The following is an 18,226-nucleotide window of genomic DNA, read 5'->3' as shown; positions in this document are numbered from 1 at the left end:
ATATATAATTTATTACTATTGGAGTAAGTATGTAAGAAGTATGTAGTACTGTCGTTGTCTATTTTAAAATTCAAGGGCTCTTTCCTAGACAACCTTACTTAGAAGTCAACTTAGCAGAATAAAGTGCTTGATGTATCTTATATTTAGCTTGCTACAAAGTAAGGCATGGGGGTTGAAAGCTACATGTCCTCTCACACACGTAGAAGCCCAGACAGCTTAAACACCAGCATTTCCAAGATCATGGGTAGACCAAAGAATACATGGGATTTTTAATTCACTATGGAACCTTCTTACGATTAAGTAATCAAGGATTCCATTCCCATCTAAGATGTAACTTGCTAAGCTTACACTTTTTTCTCAAAATACCCTTCACATTATACAGTATGCATAGACAAGTAATCCTATATTAATTCAGAATTATTAAAAATCATTCGATGTTACATTCAGAAAACTGCAATCAAATTACATCTCGTATCCCAGAACAAAAAGACAGAGAGCTCCTTTACATTTCCAGTATACATGTTGATGTTCCAACTAGCCAAGATCTATACCCATCTGTGATACTTGGCTTTTAATTTAGGAGGGCTGGAATTCATAATATCTATTCTACTACAGTACAGATTTGCCCATCTGGAACAGCCTTCTCAGTTTGGCGGTGACCCGTGTGATTACACTGACAATGAAAGTGAAGACTGTGTTATAAACAGACCTTGCAGTATTCCTCGGTGTGAAGGCTTTCGCTGTGCCACAGGTTAGAGAATTGGAGGGCGGTGCTCCTTAATTAAAAAGTAGTGGTTAACTGCCTATCTGTTGAATTAGATTTCCCTCAAATGGATTGAATGGAATATGGAGGGTTTTTATTATTATTTTCTTGTATGTCACAAATGAATGTTGATCTTGTTTGCTTGGCGGACATCATATAAGAATATGACAGCAGAATCTGTGACAAGAATGGATCACACAGGCAAGTAGAACCAATAGGTGAATAGCCAAAAAGAGGCTATATTAATGGAATCATATTTGTTATCTATCCAATTATTTTGTAAAGAAGTGTGCCTGTTATTAATTCCCCTCACACATTCTCTTGAAAAGGCACATCTAAATGAGAAAAAGGATCACGTAATTTCTGTCACATCCCCGATGAACATTTTTAGGTTAAATTAAATCAAATTTGATTGTACATTAACATTTTCAAACAGCCTACATGACAGGTTTTTGAAGGCTTAATTTCTGATCTGATGGATTATAAAATGAAATAAGAAAAACTGTCTTCCCAAATGCTTGCTGACCGGCTATACACTGCTAATTAGAAGCAAAAAAAAAGTTTTTTTTTATTTTCAAGAAAGACTTTAAGTACAATCATCAGCATTACTTGTGTATTAATTTTCTCTGAGCCACCTTGTGTCATCAACCTTCACTGTGAAACGACAGGGTGGATTTATGAAGGCCATTACTGTTGAGTTTAACATTCTGCTTTTCCTCAATAGTGCAGCAATAGCAACTTTTTTAGACTTTACCGAAAAAGCTTCAGGCTGGAATTTGCTGTGGTTGATAAAGGAATGCATGAAATATTAAGTTGTTAAGGTCTGTGTGAAGATTACAAAGTGTACATAAGTTTGTCACATGATCTACTTGAATGCCATTCCGCTCAAGCCAAGGAATATAACGAAGCGGACATATGGATTGTGGGCTAAATCAGATTGGCTTGAAAGAATTACAAACATGGAAAAGGAAAATATACAGCAGTTGTTAAACTGGAGTATGAAAATGTAAAATGAATGTCGGAAACAAAGTTTTGAGAATGAAAAACTCCTTATCAAGAAGAGCTTGAAGACTTGGTTCTGCCAACTCATGTGGGGATCAAAGAGCACCAAGCAAACTTGGCAGTGGTTGCTACCTTGAGGTGGTCCTTCCGCTTTTTCATGTATTTTTATTTTTGTTTGTACTAGTTTTTCCATCCTGTTTTAATTATAATTGTTTCTTTTTACATGGTTTTATGATTTTTACTATAAACATCCTAAGCCACTTAGTGAGATGAGCAGTGTTTAAATTTGATAAATAAATAAAATGTTTAAAAAGATGGTTTCTCCAAAATTCATAGTTGGATAATATATTTATTAGTTTCCATGCATATGTGACCAAAAACCATGGAAACCTTTGAGTTATTCAGGCTCATCACCAGGCAAATGTTTATAAAAATAGATAGAGAAGGGGGGGGAGTCTAAAATGTAGGCCAGAAGTTTCAACCAGGAAGTCTATAATTTTCAAGACAGTTTTCATATAAACACTGAAGACGGAATGCATTAGTTACTGTAGACTATTTTTGCTGTTAGGTTATACTTAATGTTCAGAGATGAAGAAAACATTTCCTTCTATCAGGTTTGGACATAGAAAGTCAATCATATTTTTGTAATTTAAAAATCTGGTAGAAAATGGGCCAAAAACCATCAGCTGGACTCCATTTACATAGATTTGAAGTTAGAGATAGGCACTTCAAATTAAAGCTTCTTTTAATCAGTGGCCCTTTTCTGTTGTAATATTGTGTCATACTTCATACCAGCATAATCATAATTCAGGACAGATGAAAAACCACAAAGTGTTTCTTTAACACATTACATAGTTAATGTATGGGCTCTGATGCTCCAGTGATCAAGTTATAAGAGCTGTCAACTTCAGCTAGCTTTAAGGATAGTTCTGATTATTCTTGGTGAATGTATTTTAACTCTACAACTGGAGGCACTTTTTTCTCACAGTAGAGAATATACAAAGGAAGATAGTAGGAGGGTTAGATCTGGCAAAAGCAGAAGCAAAGAACTTTTGATTAGGCCAGTCCATTACAATAAAAATGCACAGATGTCAGCTGCCTCCTATCCTTTGCAACATTGAAGTACAGAAACATCTTTTCAAATAAAGATGTCAGTATTCAGAACAGCTTTTGGCTAGAGGGTTGAATGATGCCAATGCAGATTCCCATGTACCAGTAAACACTCCATTAATGGACTATTTGGGGAAGATGGGTTCATTAAAACCAAATGTCTGTTATCTATGTTTGTTTATTTATTAAACCAATGTATATAGCCTTCCATCTCACAAACAGCAACTCTGGATAGTGTTAAAGGCTGAATAGGGTTTTTCAAGCCTGCAAGCCTACTTGAATAACAATAGCACTTAGACCTATATACCACTTCATATGGCTTTACAGCCCTCTCTAAGCAGTTGACAGAGTCAGCATATTACCCCTAACAATCTGGGTCCTCATTTTACCAACCTCAGAAGAATGGAAGGGTGAGTCAACCTTGAGCTGATAAGACTTGAACTGCTGGTAGCTGGAAGCCAGCAGAAGTAGCCTGCAGTACTGCATTCTAACCATTGCGCCATCACAAAACATATAAGAAAAAAAATGGTTGTAGTTCAGGAGCAAAATAGGGTTCAAATGATTCTGCCAAACACAGATATGGCAGATTGATGTGCCAAGACCACAACTTCTTTTTTTTTTTTTTGCCGGCTCCAAAGATGGCGGACGCGCTGGGGAGAGCTCCGTAGCCCCCAACAGTAAGGCATCCCCCCAGGAGCCCCCCAGGGATGTCAATGGACCCCTGGGGTGGGGCCAGAATTTCGGGCAAATGAGCTGGGAAATTATGCCGCCCGCTGCCTCCCGAAACAGCTGCAGGGGTGCCGGGGCATCCTCGCCCCGCCGCCTGGGCCATTGGCAACCGTTATAAACAGGGCCAGCACCTCCGCCCTGCCTCTACCGCTAGTCAAACTGCCGGGCAAGGGCAGCGCCTCCACGGATCAGCTGTGCGGTGGAGGCCCCGGCGGCAAGGATGGCAGCGGCTGCGGCGACGACTTTCAAGCCCCCAGGCTGGTCGTTGATCCAGGGAGCCTGGCAACGGCGTTGGCGTTGGCGGCGGGGTGTCTCCAGGCCCGCCCCTGGCCATCCAGGAGGGGCCGGAGGCTCTGCTATGCCCCGGCCCCCTGACCGGCTCCCGGGTGACGGCGGCGTCTCCGGGCTATCAGCGGAGACGCCGCGGACCAGCTGGACCAGCTGGGTGGCGGAGGCGGAGGCATCTTCGTCGGCGCCGGAGGTGAGAGACCCGCCCCTGGACCACGACAGCCATCGCAGCCATCCAGGAGGGGCCGGAGGCTCTGCTCTGCCCCGGCCCCCTGACCGGCTCCCAGGGATGGCGGCGTCTCCGGGCTATCGACGGAGACGCCGCGGACCAGCTGGACCAGCTGGGTGGCGGAGGCGGTGGCATCTTCGGCGGCGAGAGGCCCGCCCCTGGACCACGACAGCCGTCGCAGCCATCCAGGAGGGGCCGGAGGCTCTGCTCTGCCCCTGACCGGCTCCCGGGTGGCGGCGGCATCTTCGGCGGTGAGAGCCCAGCGAGCCCTGGTCTGCGGTCTCCTCCGATGCCGATCACCGGGCAGGGGCGGCATCTCCGCAGATCAGCTGTGCGGCGGAGGCGCTGGCAACGAAACCAACAGCAGCAGCAGCGGGCAGCGGTGACGTCTCCGAGGATCAGAGGAGGCGCCGCGGATCAGCTGGGCGGTGGAAGTGGCGGCAGCGAAGACGACGGCGGCCGGGACTGCTTCTCCAGGCCTAGTCGTTCGCCACCCAGGGGCCTTGACAGCGGTGGTAGCACTGGCGGCGTGGCATCTCCGGCCCGCCCCCTGTACCGCTACGGCCGTTGCAACAATCCTGAGCGGGGCCGGAGCTGCTGTTTTTGCCTCGGCTGCCTAATCTGCTCCCGGATAGCGGTGGCGTCTGCGAGTGATCAAGGAGACGCCGCAGACCAGCTTTACAACGAGGCGAGGCATCTGCGGCCTACACCCCGAGCCACTTCCTCGAGACACCTTGATCGGAGACGGCAACAGCAGGGGCATGACACCAGGGACTCCCATACCTCTGGGAGGCCGCGCTCCGGTCGGTCCCCAACCAATAGGGGCCATGGAGCTGCGGCCGGGAACAACGCCCAGAGGATCAGGGAGGGAACTGTTTGGGCGGCTGAACCACCAGAGCTGACGCCAATTAATGGATCCCTCAATCCTGCCTTCTGCCCACTCTCAACCATCCTTGCCCATTCTCTCCCCACAGGACATAACGGGCCTGGGTGCTAGCCACGGTGGCAGAGTGGCTGGGCCTTACACCTGCAACCCCATAGAGGTGAGAGCTCTATGGGGTATGCTTCACCCAGAGTACGTTCTGGACCACCTCCGGAAGCAGAGACACAACCCATCGTGAGAGGATGAGGAATGGCCTGCTTCTGGGGGTTCGCCCGGCCAAGTGGCAGTGGCAGGGCGACGATCCAGAAACGCACCTACCCGACTCGACCCTCCTGCAAATTCACCATCCAGGGGACAGCCTTCCCGGAACCACCTGTGACTATGCTCGTTCAATACTCTAGCATAGTACTGCACGCCCTCAGGGGTTCCCCACTCTCCTGGGTGCGACCCGCCTGCATCACATCCAATCTTGATGACGGGCCCAACCACTGGGCCTCTGAGAGATGGCCGGGCAGGGTCAGGGGCCTCCAGCATAAGCCCAACAAGAGGCCCCTGATTAAGTTCTTAGTTAAGTTTTTTGTGGGGTTAGGGAGGGGGGAGGGAGAAGACTATGGTTGCGCGGGAAAGGCACGCCTTCCAGCCACCATAACGCATGCCAGGCCCACGGCCGTTCGCGACGGTGTACAATGAGGACCAGTCGCCGATAACACCCAGTGGCGTACTGACAAACGTCCCATCCCTAGGATGGTGGGGAATGGCAGAAGGTGCACAGACAGAGGGCCGTATCGTCACCAGGAGTGTCATCTCCGCTCTGTACAAGCGGTGAGACGCTCCGACCCTCTGTTCTCCCCCGGAGGACCCGGGAGCAAAGGTGCGCACCCTCCCATGCTAAGGCTGGTCTACCTGAATGCAAGGTCCGTAGCTAACAAAGCTCACCTCATTCGTGACCTAGTGGAGAGTGAGCATGCGGACCTGGCCTGCATCACGGAAACCTGGCTGGGCCCAGAGGGGGGTGTTCCTCTGGTTGACCTCTGCCCGCCAGGTTTCCAGGTACTGCACCAGCCTCGGGCTCATGGGAAGGGCGGGGGAGTGGCAGTTATCATCAGGGAATCCCTTAGCCCGCGGGAGACCACCGTCCCTCAGATGGTCGGGTGTGAGTCTCTCCTACTGAGATACGGCCCAGGGGCGCAGTTGGGCCTGCTGCTGGCGTACCTACCACCTAATCGTGCAGCGGCGGCCCTACCCGAGCTACTCGATGTCCTCTCAGGGTTGGTGGTTGAATTCCCAAGACTCATGGTCTTGGGCGACTTTAATCTGCCGTCCCTGGGAGGATCGTCTGAACTGGCTCGGGAGTTCATGGCTTCCATGGCGGCCATGGACCTGTTGCAAATAATTTCTGGGCCGACTCATGAGAGAGGCCACAACCCAGACTTGGTGTTCTTGTCTGGACGGTGGCGTGATGATATCGGTGGGGGTGCCACAACTGTTACGCCCCTGTCATGGACCGATCACCACCTCCTGTGGCTAGACTTCCCCCTTGCCACCCCCCACCGTGGGTGCACGGTGCCAGTCAGATGGTACCGCCCTAGGCGCCTAATGGACCCTGATAAGTTCCAGGCAGCGCTTAGGGACACGCATGCACCCCCTGCCCACAGCTCGGCGGATGCCTTAGTGGAAGCCTGGGAAAAGGCAGCCACGGAGGCTCTGGACCGAGTTGTACCCTTGCGGCCTCTGACCTGGCGCAGATCCCAGCGAGCCCCATGGTTCACCGAGGAGCTCCGGGAGATGAAGCGTCGGAGACGGGGCCTAGAGAGCCGTTGGAGATCCAGTCGATCCGAATCCGACCGATTGCGACTAAGAATCCTCACCAGGTCTTATCTCGCTGCGATAAGGGTGGCAAAATCCAACTACTTTTCCACCCTCATCGCGTCCGCAGATAATCGCCCGGCTGCTTTGTTCAGGGTGACTCGCTCCCTACTAAACCAAGAGGTGAGGGAGGAGCCCTTGCAGGGTCGAGCCGAGGAATTTGGTCAATATCTGCTGGATAAAATTGCTCGGATTCGAACTGGCCTGGACTCCAACTGGGCTGAGATGGAAGAACAAGACATGGACAGTCTTGTCGATGTCATCTGGGAAGAATTTGATCCTGTAACTCCTAAGGAAGTGGACAGGATTATGAGAAGGTTGAGCTCCTCCACATGCTTACTGGACCCGTGCCCTTCCTGGCTGGCCTATGCAGCTCGAGAGGGGACACGAGGCTGGTTCCTAGCGGTCATCTCTGCTTCTCTGAGTGAGGGTCACTTCCCCACCGCCTTGAAGGAGGCGGTGGTGAGACCTCTCCTCAAGAAGCCCACCTTGGACCCATCCTCTTTGAATAACTTTCGTCCAGTCTCCAATCTTCGCTTCCTTGCGAAGGTTGTTGAGAGCGTGGTGGCGCACCAACTTCCTCAGATCCTGGATGAAGCGGTTTATCTAGACCCGTACCAATCGGGTTTCAGGCCGGGCTACAGCACGGAGACGGCATTGGTCGCTCTGATGAATGATCTCTGGAGAGCCCGGGACAGGGGCCATTCCTCTGTCCTAGTCTTATTAGACCTCTCGGCGGCTTTCGATACCATCGACCATGGTATCTTGCTGCGACGCCTCAGGGGACTGGGAGTGGGAGGCACGGTTCTGCGTTGGTTCTCCTTTCTCCAGGGTCGCTCGCAGTCGGTGCTGACAGGGGGACAGAGGTCGACCCTGAGGCCTCTCGCTTGCGGAGTCCCTCAGGGGTCGGTCCTCTCGCCTCTCCTGTTCAACATCTACATGAAACCGCTGGGTGAGATCATTCGCAGTTTTGGAGTAGGGTACCATCAATATGCTGATGACACCCAGCTTTTTATCTCAACTCCAAACAATATCATTGATGCCCTAGACGTGATGTCCCGCTGCCTGAAAGCGGTCCGGGAATGGATGGGGAGAAACAGGCTTCAACTGAACCCGGACAAGACTGAATGGCTGTACGTACCGGCAAGCCAGGATATTCAGAACGTCCCACTGCTTAACATTGGGGACAAGTTACTTCCACCTGTTGATAGGGCCCGCAACCTGGGTGTCCTCCTAGACTCGCAGCTCTCCCTGGAAGACCACATAGGAGCTGTGACCAAGGGGGCCTTCTCCCGGGTTCGACTAGTTCGCCAACTACGGCCTTATCTGGACCTGGATTCCTTACGTACAGTCACCCATGCCCTTGTGACCTCTCGCCTAGACTATTGTAACGCTCTCTACATGGGGCTGCCCTTGAGATCCACTCAGAAGCTTCAACTGGTGCAAAGTGCAGCGGCACGGACACTCTTGGGAGCCTCCCGATACTCCCATATCACACCTCTCCTCCGTGCGCTGCACTGGCTTCCGGTTGCCTTCCGTGTGAAGTTCAAGGTGCTAACAATGACATACAAAGCCCTACATGGCATGGGTCCGGACTACCTACGGGAGCACCTTCTGCCAATGTCAGCACCCCACCGTCCTGTGCGCTCCCACAGAGAGGGCCTCCTCAGGGTGCCACCGCTCAAGGAATGTCGGCTGGTGGCCCCCAGGGGGAGGGCATTCTCAGTAGGTGCGCCAGCCCTCTGGAACAGCTTACCAACCGAAATCCGGATGGCCCCTGACCTACGTACCTTCCGTCGCGACTTAAAAACTTTCCTGTTCCAGCAGTCCGGCCTGGCATGAAAGCGTTAATTGGGGTCCCAGTTTGTTTTCATTAGTGTTTCTTATTATTTTTATTGTTCAATCTGTATACATTCCTTCCTCTGTACACCGCCCCGAGTCCCTCGGGAGAAGGGCGGTTTATAAAAACTAATAAATAAATAAAATAAATAAACTGTGAGGTCATGTAGATGTTCTGAATCAGAACTCAGGAAGACCAGAGTCAGAACAAACTCTTAGCTTTATGGACCTAAGGGCTTTCAGAGGCAAGCAGCACACTAGGCAATACTGAGAATCTTCATAGACACTAGGTAACTACACTCTTCTTTTAGCTCTAGCAAATTTTGTCCATTAAATGCAGAGTCTGTTAAATATGCAGTCTATCTTATGGTAAGTTCCAGTTGGTCTTTTGTAATGCAATATAATCTGCTTCTAATCATAAAAATGATTCTGAAAACAATGCTTAAAAATGTGTGCCTCCCTAAACAACACTTAAGTATAGGGAGATAAACAAGAGTTTTCAATGGAGCTAAAATGACTGTGGGATCTCATGTATTGAAAGCCTAGGAATTGCATTGATTAACGTGCAAAGTCTGTCCAATGAATAACAAGTTTATTCTGGGTTTTAGGCCGATGCATCAATCGTAGGCTGCTTTGCAATGGAGATGATGACTGTGGAGATCAATCAGATGAAGCTGATTGTAAGAAGGTATACCCGAGGTGCAATCAGGTTTTGGAACAATTTTGGGGAATACAGAGGCTGTCAAGTGGGTAAGTGCAGAATTAACCCCAAATTTAATAACTGATTACTAGGATTGGGTTAGAAGATTAAAGCCATGAAATATTGACAACATGAGTCCATATCAGGTGCATACCAGCTTTCCATGGATCATTCATAAAACTATTCCATTATTACAGTCTGTTTTTTTAAATGTATTAAATGTACGTATGCTGTATACATTATATATGTATATGTGTGTATATATAATATATATATATATATATATATATATATATATATATATATATATATATATATATATATATATATATATATATATATATATATATATATATATATATATATATATATATATTAAAGGTAAAGGTTCCCCTGCACATGCGTGCTAGTCGTTTCCAACTCTAGGGGCCGGTGCTCATCTCTGTTTCAAAGCCGAAGAGCCAGCGCTTGTCTGAGGATGTCTCCATGGTCATGTGGCTGGCATGACTAGATGCCATAGGTGCACGGAACGCTGTTACCTTCCCACCGTAGTGGTCCCTTGCATTTTTACGTGCTTTCAAACTGCTAGGTTGGCAGAAGCTGGGATGAGTAACAGGCGCTCACTCTGTTACACGGCACTCGGGATTCGACCCACCAAACTGCCGACCTTCTGATCGACAAGCTCAGCGTCCTAACCCACTGAGCCACCACATCCCTGTGTGTGTGTTACTCGTCCCAGCTTCTGCCAACCTAGCAGTTCAAAAGCACGTAAAAATGCAAGTAGAAAAATAGGGACCACTACTGTGGGATGGTAACAGCATTCCGTGCATCTATGGCATCTGGTCATGCCGGCCACATGACCACGGAGACGACTAGCACGCATGTGCGGGGGAACCTTTACCTTACCTTTTTATATACACACACAGACACACACAGAGAGACACACACACACAGACACACACACAGAGACACACACAAACATACTGTTTTGCTCATTTTATGTGCAATGAACTGATTATATGTTTAATCCCTTCTCACCCCTATGGGTGGTACGTGCCTTCTACATACTCCAGTCTGTACCACAGAGGGTTTTGCAGAGCATTTTAGCTGCTTCACACAATTTTTGTTTCTTAGTTTAGCGTTTTTTCCCCCTAATGTATTTACTTTAGTTCTTATTACTTTTTATTTTTACTTTAAATTGAAAGATTGTTTTATTAAATGTATATAATGAGAACATAATACAAAGTATTTCAGCTCTCTGTATCAAAGAACGAGTTCTTCCTCCTAGTGTTATTCCCCTGTTATGGCAGTGTCCACTTTAGTTGTTAGAGTCTAATGGTGGGCTACAAGGTCCTTACTGCAGGAGTAAAAAGGTTCTCTCTGCAGAACTATTACTAATGTGAAATCTATTGACTCTCTACCTGTATCTTTTATTCCCAGCTTTAATGCTTTCACAAATAATCTAGAAGGGGTGATTTTTGACTATAAATATTATGCAGGAGGATGTCGGGCACAACATATTGGTACCGTTGGTTTTAGAAAACCATACAATGTAGAAAGTTATTTGGCTGAGGTGAGTGTCTAAGAATTAATTCTTACTTCATTTGAAAAGACTAAATAATCTTCTTCACTAAGATTCAACTAATTTTAAATCATTGAGTTTTTTCACTTATTTTAATACTGATTCCTGAGATTGATTTACCATATATAATATACAGTATTTGATATGCTCTATTAAAGTAAAAAAAAAAAAGAATCCACCGCCCACCTCTATATGTTGTTTTACACTGAGTTGTTTTAGCTGGATTTCAGATGATTTGAGCCATCTCAAATATTATCTGTCAACCTAACTATCACCCAGAAGACCACTTCAAAGATCCTTTATTGGAATTGAATATGCCCTTCTGTATCTCCTTCCTATAGGGCAGGGGTAGGCAACCTCGGCTCTTTTATGACTCATGGACTTCAACTCTCAGAATTCCTGAGTCAGCTATGGGAGTTGAAGTCCATGAGTCATAAAAGAGCCGAGGTTGCCTACCCCTGCTATAAGGAATTAGAATCAGGTAAAATACTTTGAATAGTAAATGGACAGGGCAACAATCTTTGCAATTCTTAAACCCCTGGAAAAGAATTTCAGAAGGCTCACAATGTTTCCGGTGGAACTAAAAATCAGAAAACATCTGCTATGTGCAAATATACAGCCAATCTACATTTTGAATAGGATTACTTTTTCAAGTTTAACAACTTATTTAACAACTTCTGTGAACAAGCAGTATTCCTACAATATTTGCGTTACTTATTGCACTAAGCCATATACAACCTATGCTAAGGACAATTATTAAAGTGATTAAAAGCCCAATGTGGTATACCGATGAGTGAAAAACATATATGCACAAATTATATTTACCTTAAGTAATAAATTAATAACCATGAGTAAGCTGATGTGCAACAGTGATCCATTAAAATTCAGTTAGGACCAGGATTTCAGCAGATTTTGCCTGTATCTAAAAATATTATTGAAAGTGTAGCTGTAGTTTCATTGTTTATCTATCTTCACAGCTGAATGTTTTGATCCTAATTATAGCATGTAACCTATTGTGGACTACTTTGCATTCTCAATTTTTCCTTTGTTCCTTCCTACTTTCAAACATGACATTTGAGATATTATTTTTCTCTTTGCTTTGTGTTTAGACCAAAGGCAAATATGAATTTTCAATGACTGCGCATGAATCGTATTCAGATTTTGAACACAGCGTCTCCAGGGAAAAAACAAAAGAAGAAAGTTTTAGTTTTGGATTTGCTATACCCGGCATATTTAAATTTAGTTACAGTAAGAGTGATGCACGATATCAAAAATTTGCTAGCAGGACAAAAAGATTTTCTTCAACGGTAAACTTTTCTTGTGCTTCTTCTTAGGCTTACTCTAGTTTTTTTACAACACACACTCTAAAAGCCAATCACATTAGAATTAAAATATTATCAGTAGAAAACCATGTTACTTTTTTTGAAATTATGAATAACAAGATTTTCTTTTCCCTCGGGGTTCATATATTTTACTTACAGCAAGCAATGCCAGACCATCTCTATCTGTAGTTATAGTTTGTCATCTCTTTTTCTACATTTATAAAAATGTTTAGCTTAGATCCTATAAAATGAGGTACATAGATATTCTGTACCTCTAGGAAGAAAGGCAGGGTATAATCTAATTTATAAAACACAAAATTATTCATAATGTATAGAGGTCATTAAATGTAGCATTTATTGTAGGGTCTATGACAATTCACCACAGCCAACTCACCACAACCAATTTGCCATGGGACAACTCACCGTGGGACAAGAGTTACACCAATATCAAAGGAATAGTGGAATAGAATCATTAAATAAAGGATGCGAAAGGAGAGATAGAATGAAATGTGACTGACAAAAATTAAAATATTTTTATTTATTTTAAATGATTAATTAGAATTATTAAATTGTCCCGTGGTGAGTTGGCCATGGCGAGTTGTCCCACATCTAGTTGGCTGTAGTAAGTAGGCCACAGTGAGTTGGCTGTGACAAGTTGGCTGTTGCGAGTTGGCCATTCTGTTACTGTACATGGGCACAATCATATGGATAATTTTTTTAATGGAATCACTGGCTTTTCTCCCCCACAAAATATTCATTTGACAAAGTTGGCAAGGGGCATGGCAGCGACATGAAAATATCTTTGAAAGGGTGAGTCTAGATTGAGACTAATTTCAGCACCCTCTTTTAAAGCCTAGGGTTTTCAATAAATAAAATAATTGTTTATTCCCTATGAGAGCCCTCTGGGGGGGGGGGAACTGTCAAAAGCAAATTCACACAAAAATGGGGCTGTAAAAGACTGTGTGGTGCAACATTATTGTGGAATGATCACTTTGTAATTTAAAAATGAATGAGCCAACATCTAGAATCAAACTCAGTTTCGCTCTACCTATTGGGTTCTTACAAACATTTAGCAATGTATTTCCAACCTATACAGGTAGTCCTTGACTTACGACCACAAATGAGCCCAAAATTTCTGTTGATGTGAGACATTTGTTAAGTGAGTTTTGCCCCATTTTACAACCATTATTGCCACAGTTGTTAAGTGAATCACTGCAGTTGATAAGTTAGTAACTGGATTGTTAAGTGAATCTGGCTTCCCCATTGACTTTGCTTGTCACTGTAACTGTCATAAATATGAACCAATTGCCAGGCATCTGAATTCTGACCACATGATCATGGGGATGCTGCAAAGGTCGTAACTGTGAAAAATGGTCATAAGTCCCATTTTTCAGTGCTGTTGTCTCTTTGAACGATCATTAAATGAACTGTTGTAAGTCCAGGACTACTGTAGTTAATGTAAATATCAGAACAAGGCCACCGATAGGCATTTGCATAGGCTACATAAGGTGGGTAATGCTATGATGGACCACATTGTAATCATTCCTCTCAATCTCTTCTGATGCTTTCCTTTAGTCTAGCAGGTTTGTCCACGCTCAAGCAGAGCTGGAAGTTGCCCAGTATAAACTGAAGAAACAGGACTTGATGCTTCACTCTGAGTTCTTCCAGAGAATCCTTCGTTTGCCTCTGGTGTATAGCTATGGGGAATATCGAGATCTTTTCAGAGATTATGGAACACACTACATCATTGAAGCAACTCTTGGTGGCACTTATGAATATACTTTGATCATGAACAGAAATGAGCTTGAGAAGGAAGGTATGATTAAGGAGAGAGGGGTGTCCATTAGCTATCTAATTTATGCTGAGTTTTTAAAAGGTTTTACCTTCTCTTGCAAATGCATGTTCAAATTTAACACGGCTCAATATAGCACAAGGTGCCTTCATTGAAATATTTATTTATTTATTTATTTATTTATTTTATTTAATTTAATTTTTATACCGCCCTTCTCCCGAAGGACTCAGGGCGGTGTACAGGGCAATACAATAAAATACAATATATAAAAATTAAAAGAAATATTAAATACAACAGCCCAATTCAATAGATTAATACAAAGCGTTAAAATACCCCTAAACCCATCAGACCAGGCCGGCTTGTTCAAATAAACATGAAATAAATTATGGATTTGGGTTAATCAATTTTCCATTGTTCCATGAGTTTTAGTTCGTTTGACCATTCTAGAGACTGCTGGATTCTTGCAAAAATGGGACCACTTAAAATGCATCCCACTTTCTTGTTTTTTTAAAAAATTTCTAACACATTGGTATCATTTGTCCCTTTTGATGTGATAATTGTAAATTGTGTAAATTATGTAAAATATAGCACATCTCGTTAACAATTTTTACCTCTCATTTGCCTCTACACAATGAGAGGTAAAATTTGTTAGAAGATGCGCTATATTTGACAGAAAAATAGTAAGCAAATAGGTCCCCTTGTTTAATTCCTCCTTAGTAACCACTTTTCTATCAACACTCATAGAAATGCTCTCATTTTGCTTTTGTGGACCTATTCTCCAAGAAAGACTGGCTAGTTACATGCCACTGAAACTTTTCAGTGGAAAAAAATTAACAGATTGCAATTCTCTCAAATTATTGAACAGACTTTGGCTTTTGGCTTTCATGAGACCACCATCTGTTTTTAAATATGTGATTGAATCATGGTATATTGAGGCAAGCCATTTTAATCATCTCAACCACAACTGAGTTATGGGGATCAATTTAATACAGCTTCATATCCAGGAAGCAATGGGCAGCTGATGGAAAATCTGGCTGTTACAATGTTCAGATATCAGCTTCCATTCTGAAGAAACTTCTTGCATGAGAAGCGAAATGTCTTCAAGGAAAAAAAAAAACCAGAAAAGTCCAGTTGCCTTTTGAAAAACTAAATTTGGGACAACCAGGACCTGGATGACTGAAAATCTCCATCCAGACATCAGGGAGTTAGTTGGCTGAGTGGGAAGTCAGCTAAAAGCTGGGTCCTAACTCATTTAGGATTTTTGGGGATGCACCTGTGCATACCATTGGAGATTATTATCATTTGGAAATTCTTTTACAGCCATGTATATGAGTTGAGAACATCCCCTTGGGACAATTATGTGATTAAGAAAACTTGGAAGTCCAACACCTTTATCAAATATTCTAAGATTGCCACTTTTACTTTTCTTTTCTGAAAGTATCCAGATTGTCCCCTTCTCGGAAATAGTAAATAATTGACTAGGGTGAGTCCCCTATCTGACATTATCCTTACAGGGTGATGGATACTGCTTTTACAAGACTGGTGCTCTTTGGACAGAACAAACATTGCTCTGGGCTGTTAATCAATAGATCCAGTCTCTTGTTTACCCATTGGCAAAGGGAAGTTGACAAACATCTGTACAAACCTCCTCTGTAAGCCATGCTTTTCAGCAAGCAGTGTTTCGCTCAGGGCTGAGAATATAGATGCTAAGTTTTAGCCTCTTAGAGAAAACAACCAGCTGAAAAGAATGTTAGATTATGGGCTTTCTTTACTTATTTGTTTTACTTATTTATAAAATTTATAGACTGCTCATCTTACCTCAGGGTAACTCTGGGCGACTTACAATAAAAAATAACCCTATATAAATTAAAAAAACATAAATAAGTTCATACAAAATCCAAAACAGTAAAGCCCAATCAAAAGATGAGGAGGGGGGAGCAGGATTGGGGGGGAAGGTGGATCTGTTGTCAATCAATCAATCAATCAATCAATCACTTCCACTGTGATACTCCCCCATTGGAGCCCCAAGCATTTTAATTAGCAATTAGTTAATGGTTCCAGTGTCACTTCAATTGTCTAACTTAAGCATGGCTTAAGACTGTTGGAATTCTGCATACACTGAGCAATGTTCATTATAGGATCCAATCTGGTTTGGTCACCAGAACCAGAAATTTTATTTTCCAAGCGTTTGGGCTCATGCAGAGAGAGAAGTTCCCTGAAGATCGGCTTCAACATGAGTCCAAAAGCTCAGAAGACAAATCTTCTGGTCCCGGTGACCGACCCAGATTGGATCCTGCAACATTATCCTGGGACACATATATTCACCTTCATTCATAATGTTCACTATGTTGATTGGATGTTTTGTTCAGTATGTTTCTCAAAATGCTTTTGGAGTGTCAAAAAAAAAATTCTCTGAGTGTAGCTTGTCAGAGTAGCTGCATAATGATAGACTCCTAGAAAATATATTCAATATTAATTAATGATATTCCACCAGTAATGCTGCTGAAGAAGTACTGCATTCTTTCACTGTAGTGTTTAAATCTGAATAATGAAGCACAAGCTGTCCTTATGCGATAGCTTTTCACAAATGCAAGTAGAAAAATAGGGACCACGACGGTGGAAAGGTAACAGCGTTCCATGCACCTTTGGCGTCTAGTCATGCCGGCCACATGACCACGGAGACGTCCTCGGACAAGCGCTGGCTCTTCGGCTTTGAAACGGAGATGAGCACCGGCCCCTAGAGTTGGAAACAACTAGCATGCATGTGCGGGGGAACCTTTACCTTTTTTAATATATGAAGGTGCATTGAACTGAGAAGGTTCTTCCATTTTGAAGGACTGGAACTAGTTGTCTATTATAGCCACTGTTCCTGAAAACTGAGGTGTCAGCTTGGGGCTTGGGGGTGATCCAGGTTCTGATCCACCAGATCAGCCACAGAAACTCATTTGGTGATTTGGGGACCAGTTCACTCTCTTCACCCTAACCTGCCTCACAGGTTGTTACTGTGGGAATTAAAAGGAGGGCCATCCCTATATAGCTGCCTTGAACTCCTACATTAAAAGCAGATTGTTAAAATAAACTCAGAGCAAGTATGTGTGCATACAGGGTTGCAAATTAAGGAAAGGTAAATCCTTCAAACTGCCTCAATTCTGAATGCAAACTGGTGTTTTTAATACATATTTGTTTTGTTTTCAAAGGATACAACTTTAGAGATGTCCAAGCCTGTACACAAAATGGAGTTAAAGCTGGCATAACTATTAAAGTAGTTAGTGTATCAGCAGGAATAACTGCTGGAGGGTGTAATGCCATTTTAAAGGAAATTGGAGGTGAGGCTGTAACCATCAAGTAAATGTCCCTTCCATGTCTGTCTGTCTGTCTGTCTGTCTGTCTGTCTGTCTGTCTGTCTCTCTCTCTCTGTCTGTCTTTCTGTCTCTCTCTCTCTCTCATCTCTCTCTCTCTATCTGTCTGTCTGTCTGTCTGTCTGTCTGTCTATCTATCTATCTATCTATCTATCTATCTATCTATCTATCTATCTATCTATCTATCTATCTATCTATCTATCTATCTCTAGCCATCTCTATCATTATTTATCTATCTCTATCTATCACTATGTATTATCATCTATTTTATCCATTCTTCTGCAAGCAATTTTAACAATTGTCGAAGTCTTGATTGAAATTACCCAATCTGATTCAGATAGTAACAGTAACGATGTTGTTGTTGTTGTTGTTGTTGCTGTTGTTGTTGTTGATGATGATGATGATATTAATAATGCTGCGATTTTCTATTGTAACAAGGGGGGACAGAATCAAGGCACAAAGGGAGTGGTGTTTACAGCACAATGGCACAACACTGTTCTCACCATTTTGACAAAAGTAGGAAGCTTCCAAAGGTGCCCAGGTATCTGCATCCATGTTTAAGTGGTCTCTGTTTAAAAAAAACACCATTGAATCTAAATTAGATGGGTAGGCCTTGTAGCTCAATGTGGAGATCTCAAAAACATTTTCTAGATAGTCTGTAGCAATCTAGAGTTTAGTAGCACTGTTTGGACTTCAAGGAATGACGGAAGATCCAGAAAGACTAGTGCATGCTTCTACCTTGCTGCATGGGCTAGTTCTAGA

At 43.9% G+C, this 18,226-nt stretch overlaps 1 protein-coding gene across 1 annotated transcript in view; it reads left to right on the top strand.

Annotated features, from left to right (window-relative positions):
• Positions 1-18,226, top strand: part of C8B (complement C8 beta chain) — a gene marked incomplete at both ends in the record, with an annotated part of 37,460 nt that overhangs the window by 9,015 nt on the left and 10,219 nt on the right. The window contains 6 exons of the mRNA XM_083360529.1: positions 616-751; positions 9,318-9,459; positions 10,850-10,982; positions 12,101-12,298; positions 13,889-14,129; positions 17,303-17,431. Of these exons, the coding sequence (XP_083216655.1) occupies positions 616-751; positions 9,318-9,459; positions 10,850-10,982; positions 12,101-12,298; positions 13,889-14,129; positions 17,303-17,431 (979 nt within the window). The remainder of the gene's footprint in view (positions 1-615; positions 752-9,317; positions 9,460-10,849; positions 10,983-12,100; positions 12,299-13,888; positions 14,130-17,302; positions 17,432-18,226) is intronic.

The sequence above is a fragment of the Vipera ursinii genome (assembly GCF_947247035.1).
Source record: "Vipera ursinii genome assembly, chromosome: 3".
NCBI classification, from domain to species: Eukaryota; Metazoa; Chordata; class Lepidosauria; order Squamata; family Viperidae; genus Vipera; species Vipera ursinii.
The sequence above is the reverse complement of the archived record's forward strand: the minus strand, read 5'-3'. Positions and strand labels throughout refer to the sequence as shown.